The sequence below is a fragment of the Natator depressus genome, chromosome 21 (assembly GCF_965152275.1).
Source record: "Natator depressus isolate rNatDep1 chromosome 21, rNatDep2.hap1, whole genome shotgun sequence".
NCBI lineage: Eukaryota > Metazoa > Chordata > Testudines > Cheloniidae > Natator > Natator depressus.
This window is the reverse complement of record NC_134254.1, coordinates 13,963,216-13,980,913: the sequence shown is the minus strand read 5'-3', so window position 1 is coordinate 13,980,913 and position 17,698 is coordinate 13,963,216. Positions and strand designations below refer to the sequence as shown.

At 53.7% G+C, this 17,698-nt stretch overlaps 1 protein-coding gene across 1 annotated transcript; it reads left to right on the top strand.

The window, feature by feature from the left end:
* The first annotated feature begins 2,785 nt into the window (after nt 1-2,785).
* Nucleotides 2,786-14,235, top strand: MYOG (myogenin). The gene is made up of 3 exons (XM_074936183.1): nt 2,786-3,265; nt 11,195-11,276; nt 14,114-14,235. Exons 1-3 carry the CDS (start codon nt 2,786-2,788, stop codon nt 14,233-14,235), a joined length of 684 nt encoding a protein of 227 aa, XP_074792284.1.
* Nucleotides 14,236-17,698: the final 3,463 nt, after the last annotated feature.

Below are 17,698 nucleotides of genomic sequence, written 5' to 3'. Positions count from 1 at the left end.
AGCTAGAATGCGGGTTAAAATCCTGGCACTGCCGTTTGCACAGTGACTCAGTTTCCCAGTGACTCCGTTTCCCAGTTTGCAAACTGGGGACGCACAGGGGAGCGGAGAAGCTCCCTTAGTTAATGGCTGCCCAGTTGTTTGAAATGGTAGAGGAGGGGGAAGTGTTAGTATCAATAAGATGCTCACCTCTGTTGGAGGGGACGGGTTACCACTGTAAACATCTAACGCAAAATCTCTACCCTCCTTGGAACAACTGTCTGCTTTGCCTTTCATCCTTCCCAGGGGATACACTGAGCATCATGCCCTGATGTGGGGCCAGATTCCCAAAAGAGCTCTGTACCCAGCCAGCTGAGCTCTTTGGAAAATCTAGGCTTAAAGTTGGACTCCTGGCTGCTCTGCATGGACGCTGACTGGGGCACGGTCCATTGTTTATTATATGTTTGTACAGCGCCTAGCACAGAGAGGCCCAACTTGGTTGTGGACTTTAGGTGCTACCAAAATACAAATTGTTTAATAATAAACCATAGGACACTGGCTAATCTCCAGCACCTTGGGGACTGGCCTGTTCCTAGGGTTTCTGCTGGGAGCAATATAATGGGGAGGATGGAGAGTTTGGGGACCACTGGACGAAGGGCTGGGCAATTATGGGGATGGACGAGTGTGGAAGGGGATGGATGGATGTGTAGGGGGCTGGCTGGATAAGCGTATGGAGGGATGGATGAGTATTGGCAGGGATGGATGGATAGATGTGTATGGAGGTGGATAGATGGATGAGTATGGGGAGGGATGGATGGGTGTGTAGGGGGATGGATGGACTGATGGATGGATGAGTGTGAGGAGGGAGGGATGGGTGTGTAGGGGGGTCGATGGATGGATGAGTGTGGAAGGGGATGGATGGATGGATGAGGATTGGCAAGGATGGATGGATGGGTGAGTGTGAGGAGGGAGGGATGGATGGATGGGTGTGTAGGGGGATGGATGGATGGATGAGTGTGAGGAGGGAGGGATGGATGGATGGGTGTGTAGGGGGTTGGCTGGATGAGTGTGAGGAGGGAGGGATGGGTGTGTAGGGGGTTGGCTGGATAGGTGTGTGGGGATGGATGGATGGATGGACTGATGGACGGGTGAGTATGAGGAGGGAGGGGTGGGTGGATGGGTGCGTAGGGGGCTGGCTGGATGAGTGTGAGGAGGGAGGGATGGGTGTGTAGGGGGCTGGCTGGATAAGTGTGTATGGGGATGGATGGATAGATGGGTATGTAGCAGGGTGGATGGGTAGCAGTGACACAGAGGGAAGGAGAAGAGTACGAGCACCAGAGAGGGTACTAGCCTGGCACCATGAGAGGTGATGCTCCGAGAAGGAGCTGGGACGCGGAGAGATCAGAGCACGTGCAGTGTTTGGTACAAACCAAAGGCTCGATCCCCCGCGTACATTCCTGCCACACCTTCTGGCTGCATTGGGAGTTCTGGGTGTGGGAGGAACTGCAGGACGAGGCCCAGAGTCAAGAGACCTGCCAGGCTGGTGAGATGGTGGGTTGGAGTGAATAGCTGGAATGTCAGACCCAGCAGCGAGCCAGAGAAAGTGCAGGTGGAACGGTGGGGGACCAGGGGGCAGAGACAGAGAGGAGGGCCAGGCTGAGGGGCACGTGACAGGCAGAGACTGGTGGGACGAGGGGCACAGTGACCAATGTGTCAGAGTGGGCAATCCGATAGGCAAGTGGGCGAGGGGATGGGCAGAGTGCATGAGGGGAGAAGAGGAGGAGCAGAGCAGTGGGGAGGTGGTGAGTAGAGCAGGATGAGAGAGGTATGGTGGGGAGGGGCTGAGCAAGGTGGGGTGTGAGGGGCGGGGCAGAGTGTGAGGCTCAAGGCAGAGTGAGGTATGAAATGAGGGGCAGGCTGGGGCATATCCAGAGGGGCAGAGTGGGGTGTGAGGGGAGGAGGAGAGTGGGGCATGACCAGAGGGGTGGAGTGGGGCAGGGTGTGAAGGGAGGGGCAGAGCTTGTGAGGCTCCAGGCAGAGCAGGGTGTGAGGGGAAGGGAAGAGTGGGGCAGGGCATGAGGGGAGGGGCAGAGTGGGGCATGAGGGGAAGGGAAGGGGGGGCATGACCAGAGGGGCGGAGTGGGGCAGGGTGTGAAGGGAGGGGCAGAACTTGTGAGGCTCCAGGCAGAGCAGGCCTGCAGTTCGGGGCAGAGCAGGGTGTGAGGGGAGGGGTAGCGCAAGCCTGTGGTGTGGGGCAGTGTGGGCAGGGCTTGGTGTGGGGGGGGCACCCCAAGGGCCTGCCCCTGTCGGAGCCGGGAACTGAGCTGGCCTTTCTCCTCAGTGCAGGCCGTGCTGTGAGGCGCTGGCCCTGGCCCTGGCCCTGGCCGGGAGCAGTAACTGAAGGCAGCAGATGATGCAGGAATGCAGAGTGGAGCTGCCAGCCCCGGGAGCAGCCTGATCATCAACAGCGCTGGAAAGAGAAGAAATGAGAAGGACTCAAACAAGGCCGTTGTTTGCGAGGTGGCTGAGCCGCTGTCCAACACATGCCAGCTCCCCCATCCCCCCGCCCCCCAGATGCAGCGCAGTCCCGGGCAGCCTAATCCCCGCAGGGAGAGCACATGAAATCAGATGGACAAGTTTTGATGTGAGGCAGCAGCTTAGGACAGGCTCAGGTTTCCTTTAGGTTTTTCTATATTTATCTCTGTGATTTAATGCCAGCGCCAGGGTTTAAATGCCACCAAACAGTTGGTGTTAGGAGACAGAGCAGCCGCACACTCTGAGCAGGCTGCTCCCCGCCAGCCACTTGCCCATGGAGCTCTTTGAGACCAACCCTTACTTCTTTCCAGACCAGAGATTTTACGATGGCGAAAACTATTTGAGCGCCCGTTTGCAGGGCTATGAGCAGGGGGCGTACCAGGAGAGGCCGGGCCTGGGGCTGTGTCCTGAGGGCAGGACGGGGCTGGAGGAGAAGGGCTCGCCCCTGCCTGAGCACTGCCCCGGCCAGTGTCTGCCCTGGGCGTGCAAGATCTGCAAGAGGAAAACGGTCTCCATCGACCGGCGCCGCGCCGCCACCCTGCGGGAGAAGCGGAGGTTAAAAAAGGTGAACGAGGCCTTCGAGGCCCTGAAACGGAGCACGTTACTGAACCCCAACCAGCGGCTGCCCAAGGTGGAGATCCTGCGAAGTGCCATCCAGTACATCGAGCGCCTGCAGACCCTGCTCAGCACCCTCAACCAGCAGGAGCGGGAGCAGAGGGACCTGCGTTACCGCAGCAGCGCCTCCCAGCCAGGGGTAAGTGCCCAGCGCCCCACCCAGGGAGCTGCTACTTCCACAGCCGGCCCCCGTGCAGGGAGACCGCAGCTTCCATAGCCGGCCCCCGCCCAGGGAGACCGTAGCTTCGAGAGCCGGCCCCCGCCCAGGGAGACCGTAGATTCGAGAGCCGGCCCCCGCCCAGGGAGACCGCAGCTTCCATAGCCAGCCCCCGCCCAGGGAGACCGCAGCTTCCAGAGCCGGCCCCCACCCAGGGAGACCGCAGCTTCCATAGCCGGCCCCCGGCCCATAGAGAGACCGCAGCTTCCATAGCCGGCCCCCGCCCAGGGAGACCGCAGCTTCCATAGCCGGCCCCCGCCCATAGAGAGACCGCAGCTTCCAGAGCCGGCCCCCGCCCAGGGAGACCGCAGCTTCCATAGCCGGCCCCCGCCCAGGGAGACCGCAGCTTCCATAGCCGGCCCCCGCCCAGGCAGACCGCAGCTTCCATAGCCAGCCCCCGCCCAGGGAGACCGCAGCTTCCATAGCCGGCCCCCGCCCAGGGAGACCGCAGCTTCCATAGCCGGCCCCCACCCAGGGAGACTGCAGCTTCCAGAGCCGGCCCCCGCCCAGGGAGACCGCAGCTTCCATAGCCGGCCCCCGGCCCATAGAGAGACCGCAGCTTCCATAGCCAGCCCCCGCCCAGGGAGACCGCAGCTTCCAGAGCCGGCCCCCGCCCAGGGAGACCGCAGCTTCCATAGCCGGCCCCCGCCCAGGGAGACCGCAGCTTCCATAGCCGGCCCCCGCCCAGGGAGACCGCAGCTTCCATAGCCGGCCCCCACCCAGGGAGACTGCAGCTTCCAGAGCCGGCCCCCGCCCAGGGAGACCGCAGCTTCCAGAGCCGGCCCCCGGCCCATAGAGAGACCGCAGCTTCCATAGCCAGCCCCCGCCCAGGGAGACCGCAGCTTCCATAGCCGGCCCCCGCCCAGGGAGACCGCAGCTTCCATAGCCAGCCCCCGCCCAGGGAGACCGCAGCTTCCATAGCCGGCCCCCGCCCAGGGAGACCGCAGCTTCCATAGCCGGCCCCCGCCCAGGGAGACCGCAGCTTCCAGAGCCGGCCCCCGGCCCATAGAGAGACCGCAGCTTCCAGAGCCGGCCCCTGCCCAGGGAAACCGCAGCTTTCAGAGCCGGCGCCCGCCCAGGGAGACCGCAGCTTGCAGAGCCGGCCCCCGCCCAGGGAGACCGCAGCTTCCAGAGCCGGCCCCCGGCCCATAGAGAGACCGCAGCTTCCATAGCCAGCCCCCGCCCAGGGAGACCGCAGCTTCCATAGCCGGCCCCCGCCCAGGGAGACCACAGCTTCCATAGCCGGCCCCCGCCCATAGAGAGACCGCAGCTTCCAGAGCCGGCCCCCGCCCAGGGAGACCGCAGCTTCCATAGCCAGCCCCCGCCCAGGGAGACCGCAGCTTCCATAGCCGGCCCCCGCCCAGGGAGACCGCAGCTTCCATAGCCGGCCCCCGCCCAGGGAGACCGCAGCTTCCATAGCCGGCCCCCACCCAGGGAGACTGCAGCTTCCACAGCCGGCCCCCGCCCAGGGAGACCGCAGCTTCCATAGCCGGCCCCCACCCAGGGAGACTGCAGCTTCCAGAGCCGGCCCCCGCCCAGGGAGACCGCAGCTTCCACAGCCGGCCCCCGCCCAGGGAGACCGCAGCTTCCACAGCCAGCCCCCGCCCAGGGAGACTGCAGCTTCCAGAGCCGGCCCCCGCCCAGGGAGACCGCAGCTTCCATAGCCGGCCCCCGCCCAGGGAGACCGCAGCTTCCAGAGCCGGCCCCCGCCCATAGAGAGACCGCAGCTTCCATAGCCGGCCCCCGCCCAGGGAGACCGCAGCTTCCATAGCCAGCCCCCGCCCAGGGAGACTGCAGCTTCCAGAGCCGGCCCCCGCCCAGGGAGACCGCAGCTTCCATAGCCGGCCCCCGCCCAGGGAGACCGCAGCTTCCATAGCCGGCCCCCACCCAGGGAGACCGCAGCTTCCATAGCCGGCCCCCGCCCAGAGAGACCGCAGCTTCCATAGCCGGCCCCCGCCCAGGGAGACCGCAGCTTCCAGAGCCGGCCCCCGCCCAGGGAGACCGCAGCTTCCACAGCCGGCCCCCGCCCAGGGAGACCGCAGCTTCCATAGCCGGCCCCCGTGCAGGGAGACCGCAGCTTCCATAGCCAGCCCCCGCCCAGGGAGATCGCAGCTTCCAGAGCCGGCCCCCGCCCAGGGAGACCGCAGCTTCCAGAGCCGGCCCCCGTGCAGGGAGACCGCAGCTTCCAGAGCCGGCCCCCGCCCAGGGAGACCGCAGCTTCCAGAGCCGGCCCCCGGCCCATAGAGAGACCGCAGCTTCCAGAGCCGGCCCCCGCCCAGGGAGACCGCAGCTTCCAGAGCCGGCCCCCGCCCAGGGAGACCGCAGCTTCCACAGCTGGCCCCCGCCCAGGGAGACCGCAGCTTCCATAGCCGGCCCCCGCCCAGGGAGACCGCAGCTTCCATAGCCGGCCCCCGCCCAGAGAGACCGCAGCTTCCACAGCCGGCCCCCGCCCATAGAGAGACCGCAGCTTCCACAGCCGGCCCCCGCCCAGGGAGACCGCAGCTTCCATAGCCGGCCCCCACCCAGGAAGACCGCAGCTTCCATAGCCGGCCCCCACCCAGGGAGACCGCAGCTTCCATAGCCGGCCCCCGCCCAGGGAGACCGCAGCTTCCATAGCCGGCCCCCGCCCAGGGAGACCGCAGCTTCCATAGCCGGCCCCCGCCCATGGAGACCGCAGCTTCCATAGCCGGCCCCCACCCAGGGAGACCGCAGCTTCCATAGCCGGCCCCCGCCCAGGGAGACCGCAGCTTCCATAGCCGGCCCCCGCCCAGGGAGACCGCAGCTTCCATAGCCGGCCCCCGCCCATGGAGACCGCAGCTTCCATAGCCGGCCCCCACCCATAGAGAGACCGCAGCTTCCAGAGCCGGCCCCCGCCCAGGGAGACCGCAGCTTCCATAGCTGGCCCCCGCCCAGAGAGACCGCAGCTTCCATAGCCGGCCCCCGGCCCATAGAGAGACCGCAGCTTCCATAGCCAGCCCCCGCCCAGGGAGACCGCAGCTTCCACAGCCGGCCCCCGCCCATAGAGAGAGGGAGCAGAGCGATCACCACTTCCCAGCCATGGAGAGTGCATGTACACCCCCTGCCTCCCAGTCCAGGGGAAGGTGGCCTAGAAGGACTGAGAGTCGAGGCTGGTGACATCTGAAAAATGGGCTGGCAAAAGTGACCCAGAAAGGGGCACATGGAGCCCAGTCAAGAAAGCAGGTGACGATCCCCTGGTCAGTGTGAGCAGCCACAGGGGCACAGGTTGCAAAGCGGTTTTGCTCGTCAGCATTAAATGCCTGATATGCCCTATAACCCCTTCCACAATAACCCCCCAGGCTCCTCCTTAGGCCAAGCTCAGGTACAACTCGTGGCTGCTGATAATGCCAACAAGCAAACCAAGAGGGACCTTGAAATGCTCCTCTCTGCATGGGCAAGTGCCGTCCTTTCTCCTTTCACAAAGGCTTAGAATGTAACAAGACACAGTCCCTGCAAGGTGGCATTGCCCAGGAAAGAGTCAATATTTTGTGCCTAGGATGTGTTCCTGCAGGGGGATGCGTGAGGGCAGATTTGCCAATATGTTCTCGCTGCTCTGCTCTGGCAAAACAGCCTTGTGCCTGGATTCAGTGTTGCTAGAGCAGCTGCTGTGTAGTGGAGAATCTGGTACATGCTGTATATATTGGATCATAATATTTGGGCAGTAAATGCTCTAGGCAATAAAAAAAAGTTAACTTCCTGAGCTAGTCTCATAGAAAGGCCCCTGAGCCAGGCATGCTAAAAGCAAATGTTTGCACATCCTTACAGCAAATGCAACTGGCACCTGGAACTATCTTTGCAGCAGATGGCACTTGAGTGGCAAACCCCCGCGCATGTGCAAAGGAGAGGGCAAGAGGGTGTGGGTGTGGCTGGGAACAAGGCCACCTGTTTAGCACATTTGTTTTATTCAGTGTGCCCATCCAAGTGCCACACAAGGGCATCAGGGCCCCACCCGGAGTCTCAGAACCAGAATTGCCAACCATGCGCATTCAAAACTTGTGAGTCAGGGCTAGGCTTTTTTGGTTTTTTGGTTTCACGTTGAATTTTTTTTTTGTACTTTTCAATTCTCCTAAAAAAAAAAAAAATTAAAAAATTTGTTTTCAGTTTGACCGAAGACAGTTTTATATTTTAAATGTTTTGGAATTGCCAGTGAGCTGAAAAATCCATTCTTTGCCCAGTTCTGGTCAGTACCCACCACCACCACAAGACTGTCTTAAAAATGATGAGATTTTTAAAAGATAATACACATTGGGTTCTTTTTATTTGCCTCTTGGTTTCTCAACCACTGGAGTTACACTCCAGTCAAGCTTTTCTCTAGAACCCCTGGGGCTAGAAACTTACTTTAAAACAACAACAAAAAAGACAGCTGATATAGCCAGTAGTCACTTGACTTCAGGAGCTGGAGATTTAAGAAAAATCTCTGACTATTATAAGACTTCTGAGAAAAATGTAAGAGTTGTCAATACCACAAAACTTCCATAACATTTTTGCACATTTTAAGAAACGTGAAAGACTGCAATGCATTCTGGGCTCAATCCTGTGAGGTGCTCAGCACCCTGCACATTCCTATTGTGGTCAACAGGAGTTGAAGGTGTTCAGGACCTCACCGGAGGAGCTCTTTGTTTGCAATATCTCGCTGCCCATGCTCTATGGATCACAGTTCCCGAGGCGCAGATCTGGCTGTGAAATGTTTTTTTTTCTTTCTTGTTTCATTACTTTTCATTCATTTTCTTTCATGATAATGATCAGAATTAAGAAAAATCTCCACAAGCAAACAACCAGATGAGGCAAATCTATAGGAACAAAGGTGTGAAAACTAGAAAGTATGCTCAATTGGAATTGATTTATATGGATTTCTCCTACAGTATGGAAATAAATCAATGCAAACTGCTTACCAAAACAACCTGAACCAGGCAAGTGCTATGTTAAACTGTCAGGGCTAACAACTTTTCTTCAACCCATTTTAGCCTCCTTACCTCTTCTCCTCCTCCCAACTCCTCGGTAGGACTGATCAAAGGTGTTTACTTTAAGTGTATAATGTAAAATCTAACCTTTTTGTGAAACAAATTCATTTCCATTACGTTTTTCTATTTTTGGACAAAAGTCAAAATGAAAAATGCACATTGTTTTGTTATGAACTGACATTTTAAACTGTGTTCTGGGTTTTTTAGTTTTTTCTCCATATTTTTCATTTCTCTCCCTTTTCCATGGGGATAAAACAAACAAAAACCAAGGAAATGAAAAGCCAAACAAAATGGACATATTCAATAAAACATGAAGAACTGAAGAAGAGCTGTGTGTGGCTCGAAAGCTTGCCCCTTTCACCAACTGAAGTTGGGCCAATAAAATCTGTTATGTCACCCACCTTTTCTCTCTGAAACAAAACATTGTACATTTCAATTCACTTAGCTGGAAAGTGATTTAAAAAAATCCATGGAAAAATTTGAATTTTTTTCCTGGAAAATACTTACCGTTTTTCAACCAGATCACGCTTGTGGGTTAACTTACTGGATAATTGGAACAATGTAAATCACCACAAAAAAACAAAATACAAGAGAAGATGAATTCTGATTCACTAATGCCTTTGATTCTGTTAAACAATAACTTCTTTCCAAATGCAGTCATACCCTGCAAAGATACCTTCACTGCAAAGAATTGGTGCATGTTTATTTCAAGATGGTTACACTGATGTGAAAACATTGTGGAGACAAGGCAAAAGTAGCTCCATAGAGCTAGATGAGTTCAATCCTATAGCCTTTCTCCCCTTCCTGGGGTTTACCACAACTTGCTTCATCAAAGTGAAAACTACAATGTCCTACGTACACCAGGATTTTACATCAAGATCACTCTCTCAAGTTAGTTATCTTGACAGAAAAACATACCTCTTTTTGCAGTGAAGACAGCATCTCACAACGCAAGGGAGCAGATCAGTCTGTATAAATCCCAGTGATTTTGCACACTGGTTCCCTGTTTAATGTGTGAGAAGAGACAAGGGGTATATGTCTTCACTAGACTTTTTACCTGGAGTTAAAGAATTGCCAGGTAACTCAAGATACATAACATAACACCGTCCCCACCGCCACATTTGGGCCAGGCTACATTTGATCTTCACCCTAGGCCAGCGTTTCTCAACCTGGTCAGGTTGGTGACCTGTTCTTTGAAGTGAAATATTTCCGACCCCCTTACGTTTGCAACGCGAGAGTAAATAATGTGGTCAATGCTATGCCTATAGAATGTATTTGTGTGGGACCCTTGAGAGGGTGGCAGACAGTACTCGACCTTGAAACAACAGCAGTGAGGGAGCAAGATTTTCTTTGCTTAGAGATTGTAATAACATTTTTAGTACCCCCCTGGGCCCCTGACTGCCTTTTCTGACTTGCCCCCCACCATCCCAGGGGTCATGATCCACCGGGTGGAGAAGCAACCCTAGGCTAATCCCTGTGGTGTTTGTAGGCTTGATCAAACATGTATTTGGTCCATACCAGCCTTTACAACTGTGCTAAGTACTACAAGTCAATTAGCACCCAGTTAATTCCAGGTAAAAAACTCTAGCGAAGACCGGCCCAACAGGGCTAAGGAGTGGGGATTGCTGTTGCATGACCTCCGACTGCAGTGTAGCCCTACCCAATGGCATCTTCTGTTAACCCCCCGTTCCCCCTCCGATAGCATCTAGGTGACAGGACTGTTTATATGCAAGGACTGTTTGCCAGGAGCAGGTATAACGACTCCAAACTAGAACTCTTATCGGAGCAGTTGTCCCCAGTATGGCCCCATTTTGATCTCAGCACCGTTGCTCTGCACTGTGGTTTCAGAGAGGAGCTGAGAAGCCACCTGGCGGGGTGCAGGTGTGACCAGGGAACGGTTGGAGAACAGACACCACAGGCACCGCTGTGTGCTTCCCAGCTCCAGTGAGGGTGGCCAGTCCCTCCCCTCTCCCTTCATTTGCTCTTGCTTCCATTCCAGTTTCTGCTATGTTCAATATCTCACTTCACACTTCTCCCCACCACAGGCCAAGGTGTTTTTCCCTTCTCACATGTCTTCTCAGGAGCTTTCCCCCAGCTGCTTTTCCCTCCAGTGTCCCTATTTCTTCTCATACCGCGTTCATGCTCCTAAAACCTTCTCTTTGCCCCCCTCGTCTTTGGTCCATCTGCTGGGGTCTCTGCCTCCTCCCCAGGACAGAAATTCCCAACCCCAGGCTTGTTAGCAATTGACCCTACACAGATGTGTAGAAAGACTCACCAGAGTTAAAGCTCCTATTGTCCTTCACAGCAGCTGATCCCGTTGGGGTTCAATTTACTGTCCCTTTCTTTCTTGAATCCCAGGAATGGAGATTCTGCCCTGAGCTCCAGGGGACAAAAATATTCCTAAGGATTGAGCTAGACCATCATGGGGCCTGTTAAGGTAGAACAACAATACCCTAATCCTGCTCACACACTCTCTGTTCCCATGAGCACAAAACAGCCATTAATGATCTGATCTGCCACTTATAAGATCTGGACACTCTCCTCAAGGTCCAATCCTTGCCCATGGGTCTCACAGAATCCACCTTGGGAGATCGTTGTTTTAATTCTTAATTAATATTGAAAACATAGGACTTCTCACTCTGAGCAGGTTGGAGACAGTGGCAGTGTGCTTCCACATGGACTGAACGTGATTTTTAAAAGAGGTTTGCTTTTCTCACTGGGATTGAGGGAGGGGAGAGCTAGGGCCATCTGGGCCAACTGAGTGGAGCATTTCAGAGCACACCTGGGAGATGACCCTGGGAGATGACCCAGTGTGAGGGTAGAGCTCTTGGCATGAGTAACCCTAACAGTGATTATCTCCTCCTAATTACAGGTGGCCAGTGAGTGTGGGTCCAACAGCGCCTCCTGCAGCCCAGAGTGGAGCTCCCAGCTGGAATTCAGCAGTAACCCTGGGGGTAAGCAGAGCACATACCCCAGACTGGCCTCTTTGTCCCAGTGCTTCTGGGATGAAGGACAAAAAACTGGAGAGTTCAGCTTAGAGAACTGGGTGTTTATCCAAATTCTCTGAGCTTTGGGGACATTGCTCCCTCCAAAAGGCCTCCCTAATTCCCTTCTCACATAACCTCCTCTCTTCCCTACAGGTCCAGTCTCCCCTTTGCTTTGTCTTTTTGGTAGGCCCAGAGACCATCATCCCCAATCCACTGTTTTCAAGGGGTGTCCAGATGGTCCTTCCAGATATCCAGGAGACAGGTGGCTGTTCAGCTAGTCCTCAGATCCCCATGGCAGCATCTTCTGAGCCAAGGGCAGCTACTGACCATCCACCCTTTTGGTGCAGCGGCGGGACCCAGACTGTCCCTTTAGCCACCGATAGGTTGTGTACCCAACGGCTCATCTCCCCAGAGCCTCCTCAAATTTCGGCAAGCCCTGCCCACCTGGCCAGGGCGTGAGAATGGCCCATGTGGCAGCATTTCAAGTCCTGGCTGCCACCTCCCAGAACTTGTTGCTACGGCGATTGAGGGAGGGAGTGGGCCCGGTGCTGGACCACCTCCTCCAGAAGCCACAGCAGATAGGTGGGAGGAACTGAGGAGTGTTGTGGTGATGGGGGATGTCCCCAGGTGGAGGGAGGGCACCCAGGGGTGGTTTTCATAGAAATTTTTCATAGAATATCAGGGTTGGAAGGGACCTCAGGAGGTCATCTAGTCCAACCCCCTGCTCAAAGCAGGACCAATCCCCATTTTTTGCTTTTTCCAGACCCCAGAGGAACTTTTCTCTAGGAAAGGGAAAAGGGTTGCTTGGTTCCTATTTTCTCAACCTTCAGGCTTTTGTTATTCTGAGAGATGAGACTCCAGATGCTCCTAAACCGATGAGCTCTTTTCTCCCTCTGAGTTCAGGAGAATCCAGGATTTACTTCTGTTCTGAAGGGGTATTACCTCTGGAGCTAGCCTGCCCCTTTGCTGCTTTTTCAGCGACTTGAGAATCAGGAGCAGAAGCCTCCGCACATGCCTAGAATAACACTGGCCTTTCTTCTGCACCGCAAAAGGATCCAGACATTGCAAACTCATGTCAGTCTTGATGTCTCCTTGCCCCACTAAGGATATGTCTCCACAGCACAATGCCCCCGCCCTCTCCCCGCCATGGCAGTGAATCTCAGAGCCAGGTCAACTAGCTCGAGCTGGGCTCCGAGTCCCTCCCCCTTCTCTAGGTCTCAAAGCCCAGGCTCCAGCCTGAGCCCAAATGGCTACACTGCAGCACGAGCCCAAGCCAACGGACCCTGAGACGCCCTGCCATGGGTCTTTTTTTGCTGTGAGACGTACCCTAAGCCTTATTCACCATCACTGTGTTGCAGGTTTCCCCTTTTGGACACAGCAGGCTATTTTCACCCCAGCTGATACTCATCCTTTCCGAAGGGAACGCCCTAGACTGAGCTTCTGCATAACGCCGGCCAGCACATTTCTCCCAGATACCCTTGTACTGAGGCTGCATTCAGACTAAAGCATTTCAGGCCTCAGGAGGCTAACCTGTGTCCTACAGGCAGCAAGAGACGGGGCTACCCCCACACCTGAGGCCCCAGCCGTGGCACAGAATTGATTAGGTGGGAGATGGCTGGAGGATCTCTGTTCTTTTCTGCCTGGTTCCTGTCTGTCAGGCCATCACGCTGGATGATTCTGGCTGCACTGATTCAGGGTAGACGCAACATAGCTTTAAGATGCAGGCTGTAGGAGACCCACTTGCAGCTGGCAATGGAGAAAGCAGCTGCTCAGCTGGTTTTGGTTCCTCCTTAGTTCCAGCTGCTAACTCACATCATCTCGAAATACATTGAGGACTGGGGCTGACTGGAAAAATGCATGCTTTATTCCAGGGGAAATTTGGACTTTTGGTTTGGGGGGGGAAAAAAAAAAAACAACCAAAACAAAAATGCTGAAAACTGAAGAATGTCCAGCTAAAAAACATTTTCTGCTGCAAATCTTCAGTTTGGGGGTTTTTTTTGGTTTTCCAACAAAAAATGGTAAATTTCCCACAGAAAGCAGACACTTTCCCCAAACATTTTTCATTTAATCAAAAACCCAATTTACTGTTGGAAAGAAGATTTAAGGGAAAATTTTCAACCAGACATATTCCTTGCTTCCTGAAAGGCCTTTCCCATGTCAGCAAGTGCTGATATTCCCACAGCGTTGAGTGGGAAGAGAGAGGGGGGTGGAGTAATTGCTAACAAGAGAGGAGGTGTCCATGAGACAATAGGAAATTAGGAATTGCAAGACTGATCAGACCAAGGGTCCAGCTACTCCAGTATCTTGTTTCCAACAGTGGCCAGTGCCAGCTGCTTCAGAGGGAGAAACCTGCACTAGCAGTTCTGGGATAACCTGCCCTCATGGACAGCTTCCTCCTGACCCCAGAGTTACAGGTCAGCTTATGCTAACCTTGTTATAAATGTCTCACTCTTTTCTGAATCCTGCCACTCTTTTGGAATCATAGAATCATAGAATATCAGGGTTGGAAGGGACCTCAGGAGGTCATCTAGTCCAACCCCCTGCTCAAAGCAGGACCAATCGCCAACTAAATCATCCCAGCCAGGGCTTTGTCAAGCCTGACCTTAAAAACTTCTAAGGAAGGAGATTCCACCACCTCCCTAGGGAACACTTTCTGGACAGTGCAACGGCCCTGAACAGATTAGTTTCTTCCCTTTCAGCTGCAGGGATCCTGGTCATTCCCCTTGGGTCTCCCTCAGTCACCTTTATTGGCAGTTTGGTCCCCAAAATCACCTTCATACGGTTTCCTCTCTTGCTCTCTGTAGATCACTTGTTAAATGACGAATCCTCTGAAGACCACAACCTTCACTCCCTGTCCTCGATCGTTGAAAGCATCGCGGTGGAGGATGTGGCTGTCACGTTCCAAGAAGAGAGGGTTCAAAACTGAGGCTGGCAGAAGCCTCTGGGGCTTTTTGGAGTCTTCCCCGGCTGGTAATGAGGTGGAAATTTGGCACCAGAACTCTTCAGACACTGGAAAATGTATTTACCTGTCCAAAGTCATAGACTGTAACCGGTGAAGCCACTTATCCAATTCCCTAATCATTGCAGAGTGTTTCCACTTGGTCAGCTAAGAGACAAAGGATAAACCGGCTGTTTAAAATGAAGCCTACATTAATACACAAGCTAGTGACCTGATTTTCAGGGGTGCTGAGTCCCCACTTCAATAGGAGTTATGGGTTCTTGGCCTCTCTGAAAAAAAGGGCTAGAAGTGACTGATCAAAGCATTTTGACATGATTTATTGTAACTGGTACTCAAGGGAGGGGGGCAGAAGCGACACAACTTCCGTGTGAGAAGGAAGGATTCCAGCGTGGGCTTTGTGTTTCGTTCCCTGTTTGTGGAAGTTTGTTTCTTTGGGGGCCAATGTTTATGTGTGGGGTTTTTTTTGTTTTTTTGTTTTTTTTGTTTTGTTTTTAAAAGATGCTGTTTGACCAACTTCCTTTGCCAGCTGGCGTTTTGCAGGCGCGGGAGCCGTGTAAATGCTGCCGTCGGGGTCTTTTCTACTGAGCGCTGTGTGGAGTTGCCGGGGTGGGGTTTTTTATTGTTATTTTTGCTAACTTATTTGGACTTTTTTTTAAATAAAGGCAGTCTCGTTTGAAATGGCTTCTGGGTCTCTGTGTTGCCTGAGGGTCACTGTCCCTCTCTCAGGCATGGCTCGCTGTGGGAGACTGGCTGCTTCTTGCCAGCCTTGTGGATCTGCTTCCATTAGGAGTCTGGGAAGCAAATACAGAGGAGAGGAGGATGCAAGAGCTCAACCCAATTGAAGTCACTGGGAGTTCCAGTGCTAATTTATCAGGAGCTGGCTGGGGCACTAATTTAGATCAGTGCTACACAGGAGAACGTTCCCCTTCTAGTCACTCATGTAATTCCCAGCGTTTTCGTACCATGAGCTTCCCTTACAACTGATACTCACAACAGATCTTCAACATGCTTTTTGTGCTGTGTTTGTACGGCCCCTAGCTTGCAATGGGGGCGAGGTCCATGGCTGGGGCTGATAGCTGCTACCTCAGTACAAAAAGTAACAATAAAGTAACACCCCTGTGAACTAGGTAAGGCACAGAGTGTCAGAACTTAGTTCTGGAGACTGTACGCAGAAGTCCCTGGATCTTAGCCCCATGCTCAGAGAATTGGACCACACCTCTCCTTTGATCTGCCTGTCCTCATCCACCTTAGCTCCAAGAATGCCAGGTTCCCTGTGGTGGAAGAGGGATGAATTCCCCTTCTACCTGCAGAGGAACAGGAGAGAATGTCCTGCCTCCCTAGCCGTGCAAGCCCCCCTGTCCCTTTAAATGGGGATCTCCCACTCCGCAGCACCTTGTGCTAGACACTGGCCGGCGCAGGAAGCTCCAGATGCATCATGTGCTCCAATTAAAAGATTCATAGATTTTTAAGGCCAGAACAGATCTTTGTGATCCTCTGGTCTGACCCCCTGCATAACACAGGCCAGGGCATTTCACCCGGCGATTCCTGCTTGGAGACCAATAGTTAGTGTCTGAGCAAGAGCAAATCATTTGCACGGTGGGAAACCCCCCAGAAGTTGTTCCAACAGTTAATTACCCTCACTGCTAAAAAGTTGCACCTTATTTCTATCCTGAATTTATCTGGCTTCAACTTCCAACCACAGAACCGTCGCATAAACAAGCTTTGTCTGCTATTTTAAAGAGTTGTCTAGTATCAGAAATCTTCTCCCCCCCATAGGTACTTTTGGAACATGATCAAATCACCTCTTAACTGTCTCTCGGATAAACGCGTTCCAAGCTGGGAATCGGTCTTGTCGCGCTCTTCTGAACCCTCTCATTCTTTCCCTTGGGGCTCAACAGCATGAGAACCTGACAACTTGGAAATGAAGCGTTAAGATGCTACTTCGCACAAAACACAGCCTCAGCTTTGCCCCCGGAGGGACACCACAGGAACTTCGGGCCTTTCCCTAACAAAAATGGCCTTTTTGTTGGTTTCTCTACAATACCAAATCAAGACTCCTGCTCATCCAGTCCTTCACTGTGGCCTCTGAGCTGCATGAATAGGAGGAGTAATTGCTGCTGGTTGACATGTCACGTTGTGCTGCCTTTCTGGTTCGTTTCCAGTTGTACAATCACAAGTAAAGAAGCTAACAATGCATTGGGGGTGTTCCTACAATTAGGTTCCTGCAGGTCAGTCAAATACTGTTCACTCCCAAAGGGGCTATACAGAAAGGTGTCGGCACCCTAAAGGGGGCACAGTTGAGGATGAATTGTGTGTGAAGCTGTACTGACCACAGCCCTGTGAAATTTCCAAGTTTATGGGTTGTTTGTTCTTGCCACCCTAATATTCTTTGCAGGGATTTGTGGGTAGGCTTAACTCCGCATTTCCCGGTTTGCTAATGTTTGAGTCTGGTGCTTTGAAGTGCCAAGTCCCATGGGGGAGCAGAGAGCCCCGTTATGCAGCAAAGACCAATCATTTTGGGGAGTAGATTCCCAAGAGTGGCACCAGCATGGCAGAGATTCAAGAGCAGGCGTTGGTGGGAAGGCATCCTGCAAAATCATAGAATATCAGGGTTGGAAGGGACCTCAGGAGGTCATCTAGTCCAACCCCCTGCTCAAAGCAGGACCAACCCCAACTAAATCATCCCAGCCAGGGCTTTGTCAAGCTGGGCCTTAAAAACCTCTAAGGATGGAGATTCCACCACCTCCCTAGGTAACGCATTCCAGTGTTTCACCACCCTCCTAGTGAAAAAGTTTTTCCTAATATCCAACCTAGACTTACCCCACTGCAACTTGAGACCATTACTCCTTCCCTGGCGTAGTAGGGGCAACGATGCAAGGGAGCTCTTCATGTGCATAAACGGCAGATTTTCTCAGCCGGACCTGCCCAAGAGCCCAGCCGGGATGTTTTCATTCCAGGACACGCTCATCGGCCTCCCGTTGGCAGAAGACAGCTACTGATGGCGGTAGAGCCACCACCTTTATCTAGGTTTCAGAGGGGCAGCCGTGTTAGTCTGTATCCGCAAAAAGAACAGGGGGACTTGTGGCACCTGAGAGACAAACCCATTTATTTGAGCATCAGCTTTCGTGGGCTACAGCCCACTTCATCTAGTGGCTCTTCTCAATGACCCCCAGTGAAGTTAAGGCTGAGCTGTGGGGATCTTCCAAAGGGCATGGATACAGAGGAGAATAAAGCACAAGCCATGTGTTGCTTTAAAATCCTGTTTATTGGAACACACACACATCCTTCCCCACCCCATTTCAGGGCTTGGAATCCATGCAGTACCAATAATATGACAAAGAAACAGGGTATTGATATAAAGGGGCCACTTACTCTTCAAATTAAAAAAATATTTAATACTGTATTAGGCAAGTAATACACCAAAAGACAT

Excerpts from the sequence above, each read along its gene's own strand:
- MYOG (XM_074936183.1), top strand. The coding sequence starts at position 2,786 with ATGGAGCTCTTTGAGACCAACCCTTACTTCTTTCCAGACCAGAGATTT. Across the intron at positions 3,266-11,194 it reads GCAGCGCCTCCCAGCCAGGG|GTGGCCAGTGAGTGTGGGTC; the intron begins GTAAGTGCCCAG and ends TCCTAATTACAG. Across the intron at positions 11,277-14,113 it reads ATTCAGCAGTAACCCTGGGG|ATCACTTGTTAAATGACGAA; the intron begins GTAAGCAGAGCA and ends TGCTCTCTGTAG.